The 17597-nt window shown below is 47.3% G+C and overlaps 1 protein-coding gene across 3 annotated transcripts in view; it reads left to right on the top strand.

Moving 5' to 3' along the window:
- WBP1L (WW domain binding protein 1 like) overlaps positions 1-17597 on the top strand; it is a 59711-nt gene that overhangs the window by 10882 nt on the left and 31232 nt on the right. Inside the window, exon 1 of one of the 3 annotated variants that reach the window (XM_080823728.1) lies at positions 2261-2377. The exons of 1 other annotated variant lie outside the window; for it this stretch is intronic. In XM_080823728.1, coding sequence (XP_080679854.1) covers positions 2363-2377 — 15 coding nt within the window. In that variant the 5' untranslated portion in view covers positions 2261-2362. Of the gene's footprint in view, positions 1-2260; positions 2378-10967; positions 11199-17597 lie in introns of those variants that run through there. One more of the 3 variants, XM_080823727.1, reaches the window with a different exon arrangement.

Below are 17597 nucleotides of genomic sequence, written 5' to 3'. Positions count from 1 at the left end.
ATTACCAGCCTTGGCAGTCTGATGGGGGTGTTTTTCCAGCTATTGTTTTCTAATAATAAAGTATGAAATTGTCTATTTTCAGAGCAGGTAATTTAGAATGTATACAGTTATCCTGATCTGCACATCACCATGCCCTCTTGAGGGAGGAAGAGTAGGGTTATCATCAGCAAAGTAGTTGTGTCTTGTCTTGGGTGTGGGAGTTGTGGCTGGACGTCCGTTCTGACCGCAGTGCTAGACCACAGGCAGGTCTGTCCACTCTCGGCACATAGCGTTCTGTGCCGAGGTGTACTGTACTTCCTGTTCTGAGGGGAGGTTGGTTTCTGAGGCTTTTTAAAAAAAATAATGATAGCTTTATTGAGCTACAGTTCACACACCATGAAATTCACCCTTGTTAGAGCATACGATTCTCTGGTTTTTAGCATGTTCACAAGATTGGGCCACCGTCACCCCTCTCTATTCCAGAACATTTTTGTCACCCCAGAAAGTAGTAGTTAGTAGTCAATTAGTAGTTCCCTTCCTGAGCCCCCCGAACCCCATTGCCTGTCAACTACTCATCTACTTTCTCCTACTCCGAATTTTCCCGTTCTGAACACTTCATGTAAATAGAATCATGACACTGTGTGGTGTTTTGTGATTGGCTTCTTTCACTTAGCGGGATGTTTTCAGCAGGTGTCAGCACTTTTTCCCTTTCCATTCATATTCTTCTGTATGGGTAGAACGCGTTTTATTTGATGGGTCAGCTCATAGACATGTCGGCTGTTACCACTTTGGGGTCCAGTTTCTCTACATCCTCTCCAACACCTGTTGTTGTCTGTCCTTCTTATCGTGACCATCCTAACGGGTGTGAAGTAGGATCTCATTGTAGTTTTGATTTGCATTTCCCTAATGACTACTGATGTTGAACAGCTCATGCTCTTAGCGGCCATTCGTGTATCTTCTTTAGAGAAATGTCTGTTTCAGTTCTTTGCCCATTTTAAAGTCCTTTGTCTAACTAAAGGGACAGAAGTGTTTTCATGGAGTCCCAATGAGGGACTGCTCAGAGGATTTTCCCCTTTCAACTAGACTTTACTGGGGCTCTGGCCTTCTCCCTTGTTACCATCTCTCCTCATGACCCTGGAGCCCCAGTTGCTTAACTCCTCTGAATCGGCCGGTTCCTTCTATCAGCATCGCCCAGAGATGGCTTTGACGCAGCCATTTCTGCGATAAGAGGCCCATGTGGACAAAGAAAGCTGCCGTCTCTCTCCGGGACACACGACGTATGTGCTTTCTAGGAAAGCCTCTGAGGAGTCTCACGTTAAGAAGCCTTTATGAGTCCTTTATCAGATAAATGATTATCAAATATTTTTCCCTATCGGTGGTTTTTGTTTTGTTTTGTCTCTCACTTTCTCGATGGTGCCCTTTGAAGCACAATTGTTTTTCATTTGGGGGAATGTCCCGTTTTTTTTTTTCCTTCTGTCACTTGAGCTTTGGTGTTCCTTAGTTCCTTCAAGGGCTCTGTACAGCTTAATATTACTTTGAGTCAAGAGCAGACGTTATTGGGAATAGAATCCTTTAAATATCTTTATTCTGGAAAGTTTCAGCATGTATAAAAATAAAGAGAATGGTGTAACGAGACCCCAGGTCCCCATCACCCAACTCCAGCAATTTATTGTCATGGTCTGTCTTCGTCTGGCTGTACCCACTTTGGCTTCCATTCGTGCCCAGCGACATTTCTTTGAAGAAGGCTGCAGACTTCCTGTCATTTCAACCATGAATAGTTCTGTTTGAATCTCTAAAAGAGAAAAGGATTTTGTTCCTCAGCAGCACCACCATACCGTACCACACCCTAAAAAAGGGACAGTAATTGCTTCATGTTATAGGATCTTGCATGTGAGCTGTTAAGTTAGAACCAAAGGTAGAAATACCATTAGAAAAATGCAGCTACTCTATGACATTTCTTCAGCTTTCATAAGTAATTAACCCTAAGTGTGCCACGACTTTAAAAAAAGTTGCTCCCCAAGAACACCCCTCAGTCCCGTGAGGGCCAGAGGCACCCTTCCAACTATAGCTTTCTCTTTCACTTGACCACGTCTGGTGGTGGAGTTTCAATCCCGGCACCCCCCAACTTTCTTTGTCATCTCGGCTATCCCTTTGGATATCCCTTTCCAGCCACTCCCCAGTGTATAAGGTGAAAGATTAACTTGGGACTTTTGCCCTCAATTTCTAGCACAGGGAGAATTTGGGGGAAAATCCTACTCTTATCTGAGATTGCACAAATGTTCAGAGAAAAGTGCGAAAATGAGAAGATCTGTCAGCCTATTTTGTACTCATTCACCTCTCCAGGAGTGTCGGCTGCGTGTCCCCATCCTGTGCCTGGCTGACTATGCCTGCCCTCAAGGTACAGTACGGGGCGGGGGGGTCACAGCAGATGAACAAAACTGCTGAGGGAGAAATGGAACCTCGAATTTGGAGGCTGACAGACACCGTAGAGATAATGATGCCATGAGCAGATGTTCAGTCAGAAAGAAAGGCTGTGCTGTTTGAAATGTAGGAGATTTGGGGTTGAACAGGCTTCTTAACTGTGAGACGACTCAGAGGCTTCCCTGGAAAGCACACGCGTCGTGAATCTCCAAGAGAGATGGCAGTCTTTTTTGACCACATGGGCCTCATACCACAGAAATGGCTGCCTCAGAGTTGTCTCTGGGCAATGCTGATAGAAGGAACCAGCCAACTCAGAGAAGTTCAGCAGTTGGTGTGGGGTCCTGAGGATAGGTGGTAGCACGGGAGAATGCCAGTGCCTCAGGCGCGTCTAATGTGTGTCACTCATTGGGGTTCCATGGGAAGACCTCTGTCCCCTCAGTCAGAAATCCTAAATCTGGTCCTAAGCCGCTGTACATTTTTGGACGTTCACTATATTGTCTGGCAAGTGGGGATAGTAAAAACTTCTAGCCCTGTCACCAGCTGATACAAGGAGCAACTAACACGGATGTGAAAGGAGTTTATAAACCTTGAGTTCTGCAAGGATGATGATTTATTGTCTTGCTGCTTAGCTCTACCTTTCTGCAATTCTGAGCACACCTTGCCCAGAATGTGGATCTTGAATAAAATGGAAGGCTTTGCAACAGTGGATATAAGTGCAAAGATACAAGTACCTGCTAATTTTTTTTCAGGGAGGGCCAATGGCTTGCATTGACTTCCCTTTTTGCCATGATGTAGTCGGGGGTGCTTTCTTAAAGGCACTTTTAGCTTTTTCCTCCCTAAGCTTCAGGCCTGTATTGTAGCATATCTCTGCCTACTTCTTCTGCTTTGCTCTAGTGCTTCATGATTTGGGCTCTGGGTTGGGGTGGTTTTGAAGTAGGGTTTACCTACTGCTGTCTTCTGTGTGGCCTGGGAGTATGGGGTTCAGGTGTGGCCTGCGGTTGGACACTATATGACAAAGGGAACAGAGGATTCATCTGCTATGAAACCTCCAGTTCCACCGCCCTTTGTCATCGTTTTACTTGGGGGTGTGGATGTGTGTGTTCCAGAAGCTTTTCCACTCCTTGTAACTTATGGGAGGGATAAATTGTCTTAATGTTTCCTTCTGGTGCTTTTGACCATGAACTCTTAGACCTGGAGTAGATTGGTTATCGAATAGCCAAAGGAGGGAGGAGGTAATATTTGATTTTACATAAGATCCAGGAAATGAGGGAAGATATGGTGCCAGGAGCTGCGTTTCCAGCTAGACCTTATTAAGTTTCACAATCCTTTATGCGAAAAAAGAAAAAAAGGCAACTTCTAGGTGGTGCTTAATGGAGTGAGTTAGTTGGTGTCCGGCGACAAAACCAGGAGCAGCTTCATCCTAGTCCCCATAATCGAAAAACTAGTGGGGTTAGATCACGTCCCAGTTCTACCTTGAGTATGGGAATTTTGCTTCTGAGATGGCTTAAATGCTTTAAATTCCTTGGCAGAGAAATTACAGGTGTACAGATAATGGGGTCACACATAGGATTTCCCAGTAATATCCATGTGCTCTCCCTATCTCTTAGTTGTTTATCGGGTTTCTGTGGCCACGAAAATGTCACCCTTGCTACTGTCTGGGGATTCAGCTGTATTAGCTTCCCTTTTACAGTCATATGTCTCTTTACCTTTTTTTTTTTTTAAATTTATTTTTGACAGAGAGAGAGAGAGCAGGAGAGGGAGAAGCAGGCTTCCTGTCGAGGAGGGAGCCCGATGTGGGGCTCCATCCCAGGACGCTGGGATCATGAACTGAGCTGAAGGCAGACGCTTAATTGACTGAGCCACCCAGTCTCTTAATCCTTTATCCTTTTTTATCTACCTCTTTATCCTTTTTTGAGGGCCTCCTTTGTGCGAGGCATTGCTTGGTAAGGTGAGGGACACAAGTGAAAGTTAAACATCTTGCCCTTAAGCTGATTCTACTTTCGAAGAGTTAGGCCTGAGAAGAAATCATTTTGCTGAGCTTATGAGCACGTCAATGAGTGGGTGGTTTTTCTTATAGAAGCACAACCGAGATGGTCTCTCTCTGGACAGGGTGCGTAATTGCTCTTACAACCTTGTGGCCTGGGGCGCCTGGGTGGCTCAGTGGGCTAAAGCCTCTGCCTTCAGCTCAGGTCATGATCCCAGGGTCCTGGGATCGAGCCCTGCATTGGGCTCTCTGCTCGGCGGGAAGCCTGCTTTCTCCTCTCTCTCTGTCTGCCTCTCTGCCTACTTGTGATCTCTGTCAAATAAATAAATAAAATCTTTAAAAAAAACAACAAACAAACAAAAACCTTGCAGTCAGAGGACCTGGAGCTGCTTCCAGGGACTCATAGTTGAGGTCCTTTTAATAAAATGACCTTGTTAACCCTTACTACTGGCCTGCCACCCCTGTCCCCGAGCTGCCACCTGAAGGGGATCACGTCTCTCCTTGTCTTGCTCAAGTTGAAATAAGAGGGAGAGATGAAATCAGATTCAGTGGAGACCTCGAAGACTAATTTTCCTAACGGAACTAGTGCTCTTTCCTGGTTACATCTCAGTGTGTGTCATGTACTGGGCGTGACCTGTGTCCCCCCTTTTGTTCTTATTCCAAGCTTCAGTTTAGAGAGCAGCTTGGAGGGAGACGTGAAAAGTGTCAGGGGACAGCCCTGAGTCGAACTTGCTGATTGTCATGTCATTCTTGGCTCCTTGCCGGTTTGGTGGTGGTGGGGGGGTGGGTGGTTTGAACTGTTTTCAGGGCAGGAAAAAAAACACACCTGGCATTTCGGTACAAAAACAAACAAGGCTGCTGTTGTACTTGATAAAGCTAGAGTTGCAGATCAGTGGCAGCCCATTAACTCAGGGACAGCCCACTGTCCACGCTGAGTTTCAGAGACCCCTGCACTCTCTGGAGCAGGCAGTAAATGTCCGTCCCAGAAGGCAATAAATATTTGTGGAGTGATTGATTGTCAACACAGAAAGATTTTCTTGTTAGGGGGCAGAAAAGCTAGGAACCTCAGGGAGCTGTCCTTAACCTGGTTTCACCTTCTACTACTTTGTGTGTGTGTGTGTGTGTGTGTGTGTGTGTGTGTGTTCTCTTTTTCTCTGACAAGGCAGCTGGGTCAGACTCTGCATAAAGGAATTTTCTTGAGATTTCATCATCACTTTCTGCTACTTTTATTTCTCTCTGTTTAAAAGACCTTTGAAAGAGGTATCTTCCCTCCACCTCCCCCCCACCCAGAGTGTAACAAGGGCAATTCCAAGATGTAAAGAAGCAAAAAGAGAGCCTAGGATACTAAGTAATAATACTTAGTTTTATATATATATATATATATATATATATAAAGATACTAAGTAATAATACTTAGATACTAACTAGAAATCCCTGTTCTTGCTATTTGTGGTGCTGCCCTAGTCATCAGAAAGAACAAACGTGCTGGTCAGAGGTACTCAGTGTGTGGGACTCCTGCCTCCTCCCTCTAACTCGTCTGTGCCCCATCTCGTGTCTTTCTCAGATGCCCCACGTGTCCTTGTCTCCATGCTTTGGGCTCTGCTTGGCTCTGCCTACCATGCTTATCTTCCTATCCCTAGCATCCATGTTATTTTAGTACCTGTCTTCTGATGCAGCTTTCTTTGGCCATTCTGTCCCTGACCCGACTCCCTTCTTTGAGCTCTTAATTGCAGTTACTGTCTCCACACCTCCCCTGACATTTATTACAGAGTGCCTGTGTTCGTTTCTGTACCTGCTGTCTTTTCTTCCTAACTGGGCAATTGAATCAATAAATTCCCAGGGCAAGCCTTGTTCATCCAGTAGTGATTGAACTCCTCCTCCTCATGCTACAGCCTGGGTGGCTGGATGGGACTGTGACTTTCTGGGTCACTGATGAAGGGGAAGTGACAATTACAATATCGAAGTACCATCTCCATGCATGTCTGAACCATTTTAGAGTCCCACAGGCCTGCTTGAAGTGGTGGGCCCACTGCCTACTAGGTGTGTGCCCTTGAATGAGTTACCTGACTTCACCAAAGCTCCCACTTTTCACCTATAAGGACTGAGATGTCAGCATATGTTAGTGTACTCCCTCTCAGAAATATATTGTTTGATGTTTAGCAAGCGATTACATACTACAGTTTAGGGCTGTTTGCCCAGCCGTCTTTCCTGGAAGACTCAATAGTAGGAAAGCAGTCTTAGCTTTTTTGGGTTTTGTTTTTAAGTTCTTTCTGCACCGGGTGTGGGCCTCAGACTCACAACCCCGAGATCCAGAGTCGTGTGCTTTACCGACTGAGCCAGCCAGGCACCCCTATATCCATAGACATCCTGCCAGGCACCCCTGCAAGCCCTGTGTGACTTGTAGAACTCCTTGTCCTATTCAGAAACCAGGAAAGGTATGTTTTCTTGTCCCGGCAGGCTTGCTACACGTCTGCCTTTGTCCAGCCCCAGGACACAGATAAGCTAATATTCTTGGTTTCTGGCAGCTAAGCAGTCCTTAGCATTTCTACTTGGCAAAGTTCTGCGGATCTTTATTTTGGGTTTGGAATCCTTCCCATGGCATTCCCCAAAATAATTACTCCAGGGTCGTTTTATTGATGCCCGGCCTCACATTCCTGCCATGAGGATGCCTCAGTTTGACTTCTGTGGCAACTCACTTTGGTTTGGGGTTTGAAGTTCATCTGTACTTCTGGGTTTTTGTTGCTGTTGTTGTTTTTTGTTTGTTTGGTTGGTTTGGTTTGGGGTTTTTTTGGTGGTGTTTTTGAGTCCAAACTGGAAGGCATTTAAATGTGCCTGTGGCCAACCTGAGAAAGATAAAAGATCTCTCGTCTTAGACGTTCTGTGTCTGCCCAGCAGCCTCTGCTCCAAAGTTCCTGTTATTAAAAACGGCCTTGGGTCTGGAGATTGTCTCTTATCCTAGAAGCCTGGCAGTTGTTGTCCTTTTCTGACAAAACCCTTTCTTCGCATCCCTTGCTTGTGAAATTAGAAACCCCTGGCCCTCAGCCCTAGTCTCCTTCCAGCCTCATCTTGCCGTGACACAGTGTGGGAACAATTCCCCAGTGACCTGAGATCCACCGCATGGAAGGTCTTCTGTTCCACCCGGCTCCTTGCGTGGAGACTAGTTGTGTGCTGAGAACGGATGAGAACTTGAGGGCTTTCCCAATCATTTACGTCATAGAACTCGGGCTCTAAAGTGGGTCAGAATGGGTGTCCTGGGGCCTAAGGGCCTGTCTGTCCTCTGTGCTCCGGAATACAGTGATCAGAGCCCGTGTAAGTGGCAGTCTTTTAAAACAGAGTTCTGGGACACTGCCCAGGGACGTGCATCTCTGCTCAGTGTTCGGCCGAACCCTCAGTTCTGGTGTTTGCCTCATTGGTAACTTTCTGTCTAATGTTACGACCCCTGTATTACTGTCAAGGAAAGAGTCTTTGGAGCTAGAGGCTTTATTCCTATCCTTGTTCTCCCACAGCTAGCTGTGGCACCTGGGGCAAGCTGTCCATACGCTTCAGTTTCTGCAGCTGAACAGGGGTAATGCCTACATCATGAGTTTGTTGTGGTGTTACGTGCAATGTGGGTTAAACGGAGTTCTTAGCACAGAGTCTGGCTCATTGTCAGTGCTGAAAAAATAACTCTCCCTGCCTCCATCCCCGAATTTAAAGATTATAAATGTATAGGGTGCCTAGAAAGATACTGCCAAAAGATTCTTACATCAGCTACAGTGTAAGGATACATTCTGTTAGTCAGGAACATATACACTGTTACTGTGTGTCTTCTTAAATAATAAATTATTCGAAATCCAAAGGGCTTCAGCATTACTATCTTTGGGGATTTTCTAAACTGAGGAAGAAGGGGCTGGGTCAGTGGAAGGGTAGCTTAGACATTGCCTGGGCCCATAGATAGTTGTTAAACTGCAACATTTTGACAACATAATCCTGCTTGATTCTGGTATAGTGTGACTTCCTTTTTTTTTTTTTCTTTAATAAGTTGGTGAATTCAGCATTGAATTAAATTCTGCATTGTCAGGCAGATGACTAAAATTGTTTGTAGAAGGATTTGACTTACCTTTAGTCTTTCATGTATGAGCCTGGGTCACTTACATAAAAGGACCTTTTTTCTTTCCCCGCCAGATGAGTAGAAGTTGCTAATGATCATCTTGCCTTTGAAATCCCAAAGCTGACTACTTTGTCATTGGGTTGTGGTCACAGGGCAAAAAGTGAACTTGCCCTCCCAAGGATGCCTACAGTTTCTAGTTGAGTCTCTCTTTTCTCCTCACTCCTCCTCCCCCAACTCTCAGTGCTCAATGAGGGTTAATCCCCAGGGGGTGGGTGGGAGGGTCAAGGAGATTAGTGAGAAAGCAGCCATTATCAGCAATCACTTTGTTGGAGTACAGTGATACTGTGCTAGGAGTAATGCATTGAGTTTTAACGCTGCCTTGTACACAGGATTTTATAATCTTATAAGATAAAAGTAGACAGCTGCTGATTAGAAACACTGCTTTGAGTTACATCCATAAAAGGATGATGATTCATTAGGGGAAAATCGGGAAGCCTATGATGCAATTTTGATAATTTAGATTGAACTTTTACAAAATTATTTTTGGGTTTCTAGTAATTTCGCTGCAATTCCACTTATTCAGAGATCACTGCTGATGAGTGTTATTCAGAAATGGGGCATGCTTCTGTAGCCCATCGGAGCAAGGGTCCTTGAGCGTTTTGCTCATGGAAGTGTCCCCAGTGCCTAGGACAGTGTCTGGCACACTGTGGGCCTTCAGTAGGTGTGCAGTGAATGAATAAGTACACTTACGCCATGGGACTTTCTGCAGAGAATTGCAGGTGCCACTGTGTCTTACTAGGTAAGTTCAGACCAGAGTGGCCCAGGATGGGCTGTGGATGCCCTTTCCTCCAGTTTGGCCGACAAAAGTCATAGTGCTGCATTTTGTGGTGGTCAGCGATTGCCAGGGGACTGAGGAAATGAAAGGAGGGTGTTGAAAGCTGTGCCCTGATACCCGGGCCTGCCTGTCTCCTGCCCTCCTATCTGCTGATTTGGCCCGTGTGTGAGAGTGGTAGCAGGGCATGGGATCGACTCTGTGGCCACGTCTTGAGAACACATATTTGTTGAAGAATGGCCCCCCAGCCCCAAAACACCTGCCACAGCAGAAGCCACTGCTCTCTACACATCACTCCTCTCTCCCCTAGCAGTGAGGCTGTGGTTCAGGTTCATTCTTTTCACGAGCCTCGAGGAAATGGCTCAGCTGGCTTGGCTCATTCATTTCCTTGTCAGGAAAGTCAGTGTGACCTTGACCATCAGTGGGAGACCTGCAGCAAGCACATTGTGTGTCTGGCTGGATTCACTAACGATTGAGAAGTACGGTTGGCAAGTCCCCATGCTGTAAGTGTTGTGTGCTGCTAATTTATTGTCTGGGGGGTGGTGGTGAGAGGTACTAATTTGCAAGAGTCGTTTCTGATTTCCCTGGGTGGTGGAGGCCTTCGATGAGTGTCACTGGAAGAAAACTGTTGTGGAAAACAAAGAGAAAGATGAGACACACTTGCTTTGAGTGATGGGAAATATAATTAATTTGCAGCCTAAGAATTTATTAGCAGGTAACTTTGGATTTATAAAGGCCTCCAAAAGGAGTCATTTCTGCAAGTGCAAATCCAACCATGAACCTTTTGTTCTTTGTTCGTGTTGTCTTTGAGGGAGGATTCAGGGCCAGGGAGAGCGACTGGGACTTGCTGTTTAGGGGAGGGTGGCCAGAGGAGAGCTGGCCTACACCAGACACCAGCCCCGGGGCCTTTGCTTGTTGGGCAAAGCTTGCTGTTAGCCATCTTCTCCATAAACTGAGCTTGGAGAAGAAAGTATGACGAACCTAGGGTGGTGAACTTTTCAGAAGGGAGAGTTGGTTTAAATATAGATGATCTGCTTTACTGGCAACTTGGAGGCTGCCGTGGGACTTGTTGTACCTTTTGTAAGACAAGCGAGGAAGGATATTGGCACCTGTACACACGCAGTTTGTTTATGAAATATAAACTCTGTAGACGCGAGGGCTCCAGAGGTCAGCGTCCGAGGTAGCACGTCCTACCTTAGCTGGGGGAAAGGTGCCTCCAAGCCCTCCCTGCTGATTGCCTCAATCGCTAGAGAAATTTGGGACTGCCAGGCTTAACTGTTATTTATGGAGTGCTGACTCTGGTGGGAGTGGGTGCAGAGAAGTTTCTGTGAAACTGACAAATCACTGGGCTCCATTTCCTTTCCCAAGGAGGAGAGACAATACCTTGGGAGCTCCCGCGGCTAGCCCTTACTCAGAGAACTGTAGCTCTTTTCAGCTTGAGGGATTTGACTCCTGTGGCCACCCCCCTCCCCAAACCAGCTCGGAGCTGAGGGGAGCTGACGTCTCAGGGTCCAGGGCTGCACATCCTCCTCAGTATTCCACAGCAGCTGTCTGGAGTTTTTTCTGCTGTGCCTGAACTGATGTCATTTCCCCCTTGGCAGACAGCTTGGGCTTTGCTGCGTCTGAGATATGTCACGAGAAGGTGGGGGTGGGTCGGAGCCAGGCGGGGGGAGTAGGGAGGACAGCAGGAGGGAGAGCGCCTGCCTGGTCCCAGGACTCTGTTTACTTTCTCTTCTTTGCTCGGGAAGGCGGGTTAACCGGGACCGAGGAACACGCAGGCCCACCTAGGGGAAATGCTCATTCCAAGACCTTAACTTTTCAAAGCCCTTTGTTCCAAACGTTAGTGTGGACGATGCTCTTACAGGATGCCTTTCCTTTTGGGTCTTAGACAGGTAACTGAACGGGTTATCCGTGGGTCCGGTCTGGGCAGGGAAGAAGGGTGGGAGCTTGTTTGTTGTACTACTTACTGCTTGGGGTGGAGGGAACCTTTGAGCAAAATGTCTCGCACGCAGCTAGAGCAGGCCAGCTCCCAGGCAGAGATTTCCAGTCTTCTCTTCTTGTGTGCTAGTTGCTCCTTTCTTCCAGGGCCACCGTGTTCTTCTTAACCCGCAACATCCGTGAGGTCTCGGAGGCCGTCCATTCTGATTTTTCCATTAGATACCATAAAGCTGTTTCCATAGCCTCACAGAGGAAACAGCCGAGGGGAGAGACTGGGGAGGAGAAGCAGAGAAGGTTTTTGATCCAAACTGCTTTTCCTCCTGCTCCATTTGGATTTGGTTCGTTAGCAGAGATTTCTTAACAGTTCTCTGGTTCCAAAGAGATTCTGAGTGGCGGGAGAGGGGGGTCCTCTAGAGGGTAGGGCTCCCAGAGGCTTTTTCTCCTTGTACGCATGTGGTCAGGGCTGTGGGGTTCAGGGACGTCCCGGATATCTCAGAGGGCTGGGGGGTCAGATTGGCCCCCCTTTGGCGTTCCTTACAGACTTTACAGAGCCAACAGACCCCTGTGGCAGAGTCTCTGTTGCTTTACGAACTGCTGTTTGAAGTAGGGGCACTAAATTATAGCCTGTAACCTAGTGTGGAATGAGAAAACAGTAGCAAGAGACCAACTGCTGTCTGCTGAGAACACAGCTGTTGCCAACTATTTGTTCCAGGGCTTCTGAGAGTTGGCCACCCCACCCCCTTTGGTCTGGGAGGCCGGTCTGTATCAGAATGTGTAACTGTAACCAGCGGCTGTAAGAGAGAGGGGGTGGGGACAGACAGACAGACAGACAGACACACACACACACCCTTGGCTGCCAGTTCCCGGGTGAGGAAAGCCACAGAAGAGATCAAACCAGAAACCTTAGCGAGGCGCTGCTAGAGATGGCTGGGCTCATCTCGCTGTTAGAGAAGGGCTGCGGGAGCAAATCTCCCTTGGGTTGCCCCCAGTTCTTCAAAAGTCAGTGTTTCTGAAAAGCTCCCTCCCTACACACCTCCGGTTCTCTTGTTCATCTGCAGTGTTCCTTTGGTGCTTCTGATAGGCCAGGAGGTGGGGGGCATTTGAGCACCTCCTCTGTTCCCCAAGAAAGGCTGTCCTTTTAACCTATGGGCAGAGTGAGCCCTGGTGAGGACTTGGAGCAGCGCTGGAGATGTGCTGGGTGAGGCATCCCATGCTGTATGTCAGATGTCAGGGGAGAGAGGTGGGGACCATGTGGTAGGGTGGAAGGAGCAGGGCGGGGGAACCAGAAAGGCCTGTGTCCAAATCCTGGCTCCCCCAGGGTCTTGGGCAGGCCGCTTAACTGCTCTGAACCTCATCTTTGAAAGGAAAATAATAAAACCTACTGGAAGAGTTACTGAAGGGTTTTCACAAAAGAATGTGCTTAAAACATGAGCACCCTGGCTGAAGGAGAGTAGGCATTTAGTAAAAATGTAACCATTATTTCTCTGTACTCATCCCTAAGGGATGCGAGACTGCATGGGACCACAGAGGTACAGGGAAACTAGAAGCCTGAGGACCCGAGGTGGAGGGCGGAGTGGACAGGCCTACCAGAGTGAGCTGACTGGCAGGCTGTCACCTACTGTACCAGTATGCTGGTCATCTTGTCTATTGAGGAGACGAGAAGAGGAGGGGCCATGTCACCCCCTCTCAGCTGAGTGAGGGGTTGTAGTGGATCAAGTAAAGGGCTGGGTTGGTGGTCTTGGGGGAGCATCTCAGGGGATCAACAGCTGGTGAATCTTTTTTTTTTTTTTTTTAAGCTTTATTTATTTATTTGAGAGAGAGAGAGAGTGCGTGTGCGCACACACAGAGGCAAGCGGAGGCGGTGCATGGAGGGGCAGAGGAAGAATCTTAAGCAGACTCCAGGCTGAGCGCAGAGCTGGGCGTGGGGGGCGGGGGGTCTCGGTCTCAGGACCTGGAGATCATGACCTGAGCTGAAACTAGGAATCGGACGGACCCCTTAAGCTCTTGTTTCTGAACAGATCCCTGGTAGAAGGTTGGACTGGAACACCCCTTAAAGCCCCTTTCTGCCCTTCGGTGGTTGAAACCTTCGCCTGTAAAAATTTTGACTGTTTTTGGTTACGTAATTTTGTGTATTTCTAGCATTTCTGTGTCTGACAGTGTAACTACATTCTTTACTGGAGCTATGGGAAAGCTAGCTTTCTAAAGATGACAGTGATAATTCTGTTTTTAAAAAAATGACAAAAATATCTATGCTATTGGTCTTTATCAAAATACATAATACATATGTACCTTCATACATTTTTTTCTCTCTTAATCCACATAACAACTGTGTCTTAAGTGGTAGTGTGATTCTGTTTCTGCAGAAGTGCACGCTGAGGCTTACGGGAGGGAAGCCGTTTGCCTAGAGTTGCTCAGCTAGCTAGGAAAATGGTAATGGAAGTTTTGTTTTTTCTTCTCTCTCTCTTTTTTTTTTTAAAGATTTTATTTATTTCTTTTAGAGAGAGAGAAAGAGAGCACACAGGAGCAGGGGAAAGGTAGGGGCAGAGGCAGAGGACGATCATCTCCAGCACACTCTGAGCTGAGCGTAGAGCCCGATGCGCGGGGCTCGATCCCATGACCCTGAGATCATGACCTGAGCTGAAACCAGGAGTTGGATGCTCAACTGGCTGAGCCACCCCGGTACACCTTGTTTATTTTTAATTGCCCCTTGTTATCTTTTGATTCTAAAGCCTGGAGTTTCTCTCACTACCTAGACTGCTCTGGCCAGTGCCTGCGTGAGAAGAGCATTGTTTTAGTTGCGGCATATCTTCCGAAGGTTGTTTATAGGTGGCCCAGGTTCCGGCTAAGACAGTCTTGTCTCTTTGTGCCCATTTGCATTTACTCTGTGGAAGATTCTCACGCGTGCAGCATCTACTGAATAAACCCGCTGCAAGGAGATTGGAACACATAATGAATATGGACCTTTCACAAAGGATGCAGAGATAAATAAAGCGCAACCTTTAACCTCCCAGGAGCCCCTACTCCAGTGCAGTGGTTCTCAAAATGCATAAAAATCACCTGGGAGTGGAGCTAATGACAAAGTAGATTTTGTAGGTCTGGGGCCAGAGCCCAGGAACATACATTCCTATGAAGTTCCCCAGGTGGTTCTGACCGAGCTAGTTTCTGACAATGTGAGAGCGCCCCCTGCACCACTAGGTGTAGTAGCATGGAAATAGTCGCATGATAACTGCTTGTATCAGGAATGCCCAGAACCTGGGACAGCAGAGGGTGGGAAAGCATCTCAGTCAAGTGCAGGGGGGTGGGGGGCAGGGTGCGAGGGTGGTGAGGGGAGTGGAGGTAGCGAGTGGTGTGCATGAAAGGCTTTCTTGAGAAGGTGTTATCTGATCTGAGTCTTGAAGGATGGGTAGGAGTTTACCAGACATATGATCTGGGGAAAGAACATTCCAGAAAGACCAGGTTGGGAATGTTGTTTTTGTTTTCTCCTGTAGATGAGAAGGGAAACTGTCATCTATGAGTCTTAGTGCTAGGTATGCCTGAGGCAAGACAGGGACTTTGGCTCACCAACTGCTGGCATCCTTATGACACAGAGAAGGAGGAAAGCATTAGGAGAGTGGTGTGAATTCAGTGTCTGTAAAGGGCAGTTAAACTTTAGGCTGTATTTTTTCTTCCATGCAAGGGACAGTTAAGACAGCTCACTGGAAGCTAGTGTTGACTGAAGAGCAGTCTTTCTGTGCTTAGAGGAGCTAAACTTCAGAAGAGAGTCACCTGCGGAACTTTCTGGGCATGGTACCGTGTCCCAGGGTTTTGGTATACCCCACAGTTGAGCGTCTTATCCCTTTATTAACTGGTGAGATGAGAAAATGAGTTTTCTGGTTAAGAGAGAATCCATCCTGTAAACCTAACAGATGGATTACTGACCTTCAGAGAATAAGATTTGCAACAGAACCCTCTTAGTCTGCTGATTTGAACAAATTCTATTTCATGTTTGATTCAGAAGGCATTGATTTCATAATGCAGGAGGATTCTTAGGACTAACATGCTATATCAAAAAAGTATGGTGTATATATTTCACTCAAAGCATGCTGTAGATACAAAGAGACATAAACTTTATCCCCACCCTTAAGGGGTTTACAGTCAGGTAGGGGAAGTAAGTGCTCAGGAGAACCGGAATGTTCGGCAGGTGGTGGTGAGTGCCATTGGAGAGGGACGGGGTGCTGTTAGTTCACAGGTGTGGGGAGGGGGCTTTCTTCAGGTGTCTCTGTCCACAGTTCAGCAGTCCCAGTGGTGGCACCGCAGGTATGTGGAAGGACCGGTTGATGGCAGCTGCTGGCCCATGGAGTCTAGGCTGTAGAGCCATCAAGACAATAATTTGTATCTTGGGGCGCCTGGGTGGCTCAGTGGGTTGAGGCCTCTGCCTTTGGCCTGGGTCGTGATCTCGGGGTCTTGGGATCGAGCCCCGCATCAGGCTCTCTGCTCGGCGGGGGGCCTGCTTCCTCCTCTCTCTCTGCCTGCCTGCCTCTCTGCCTACTTGTGATCTCTGTCAAATAGATAAATAAAATCTTGAAAAAAAAAAAAAGACAATAATTTGTATCTTATAGCTCAGAATGTTGCCTTTCTCTGTGGGAGGGACCCACTCTCCCCCAGATTGTCCTCACCCAAGTGAGATGATCCTTGATACTGGAAATGAGTAGTCTCCAGCAAAACTCAGGTGCTCCTGCCCGTGTCGGAATATGTCACGGACAGAGGCTTCTGGCCCCAGGGGCTGTTTGTAGTACAGCGGGTGCTGGTACTATAGGCCCTTGCTTGGCCTGATGCTGAATGTTAACAGGGCAGCCAGAATGTTGAACCCCAGCTACTCCCTGGGCCTGATAAGAGGTCTTAGGGTCTCACAAGGACAACACTGAAAGTGCCTCCCAAAAGGGGCAGGGTGGGAGCCATCACTAGGGAGAGGGAGGAGGGAATTTGCCAACTTCTGATTTAACCCCTAACCTGCTGAATGTTAGCCAACATGTTAGTGATAATTTTGTTTGTTTGTTACTTGGTATTTCATCATGACAGCCACGACGAGGGAGGAGGTCTTAGCTCTTTTCTGTCATGAGGAAACCAAAACTCAGGAGGCTTTTCTCTTTAGGATCACACAGCTAACGTGTGGCTGCAGGGGCACCGGAGGCCAGGGCTGAGACACTTGTGTTGTCCTCTTGTGTCCTCTGGTGTGGTACCTGCACCCACATCTGCCAGACCGTCCCCCCGTGTGCCCTGCACTCTGCCAATGACCAACTGTTGAGTCCTGATCGACATAACCTATCCCTTGTGTGTGCTTAGCCTTTCTCTACAAGGTTCGGGACAAATTAAGCAAGACCCTGCCTGGAAGGGAACTGTCTGTATATAACGCAGCAAACACGAAGGTAACACTTGTTGTTTGTACTATCCAAGGTCAAAGCCAAAATCCTCATTGGCACTGATGTGTAAAAGTCTTGTAAGTGACAGCTCCATAGAACCCCTCAGTTCCCTGCTGTCACCTAAAGGTAGGAAGAGGTGATTCTTACCTTGGCCCTTCCAGGTGGATTTTTTTTTTTTTAAGATTTTATTTATTATTTGTTTACTGTAGAGCGAGAGAGACAGAGCATGAGGCAGAAGAAGAGAGAATCTCAAGCAGGATTTGGACTCAGGGCAGAGCCTGACTCGGGGCTCGATCCTGCAACCCTGAGATCATGACCTGAACCCAAATGAGTCGGATGCTTGACTGGCTGAGCCACCCAGGTGCCCCTCAGATGGATTTTTAAGCCCCCAACCATCTCTGTGGCAAGAAGCTCCTTTTGTAGAGGAATGTGGGTTGTGTTTTTTTTAATTCCTGTTATCAAAGCAAAGAGAAACCAGTGGACTGGACAGTAACTTAGTGGAAAAGAAGACTGTATCTGCTGATTTTGAAACTTTTATCCAGGATGGAGCCAAAGAAAACATTCACTTCCTCCAGTGATAACCCACGAGTTGGATCCACCCCTTCCCACCCCTTTTCCTTGAAAAGGTAGATTTTAGTTCAGGGGAACAAGAATTTGGGGCTACTTTAAAAACTGCTAGAAAATTTCTTTTTCTGTCCCAGTTCCCTAACAGCCAGATACTAGTTCGTTCGTTTGTTCATTTCTTCCTTCCTTCCTTCTTCTTCTTTTTTAAAGATTTAATTTATTTATAACAGAGAGAGATGGTGAGAGAGGGAATACCAGCAGGCTCCCCGCTGAGCATGAATGTGGAGCTCGATCCCAGGATGCCGGGATCGTGACCTGAGCCGAAGACAGATGCGCAACGACTGAGCCACCCAGATGCCCCGAGATACTAGTTTCTTAGCTCTCATCCCC

Source organism: Martes martes, assembly GCF_963455335.1.
Source record: "Martes martes genome assembly, chromosome: 14".
Classification (NCBI taxonomy): Eukaryota; Metazoa; Chordata; class Mammalia; order Carnivora; family Mustelidae; genus Martes; species Martes martes.
Note: the sequence above shows the minus strand (reverse complement) of the source record. Positions and strands in the feature narration are given on the sequence as shown.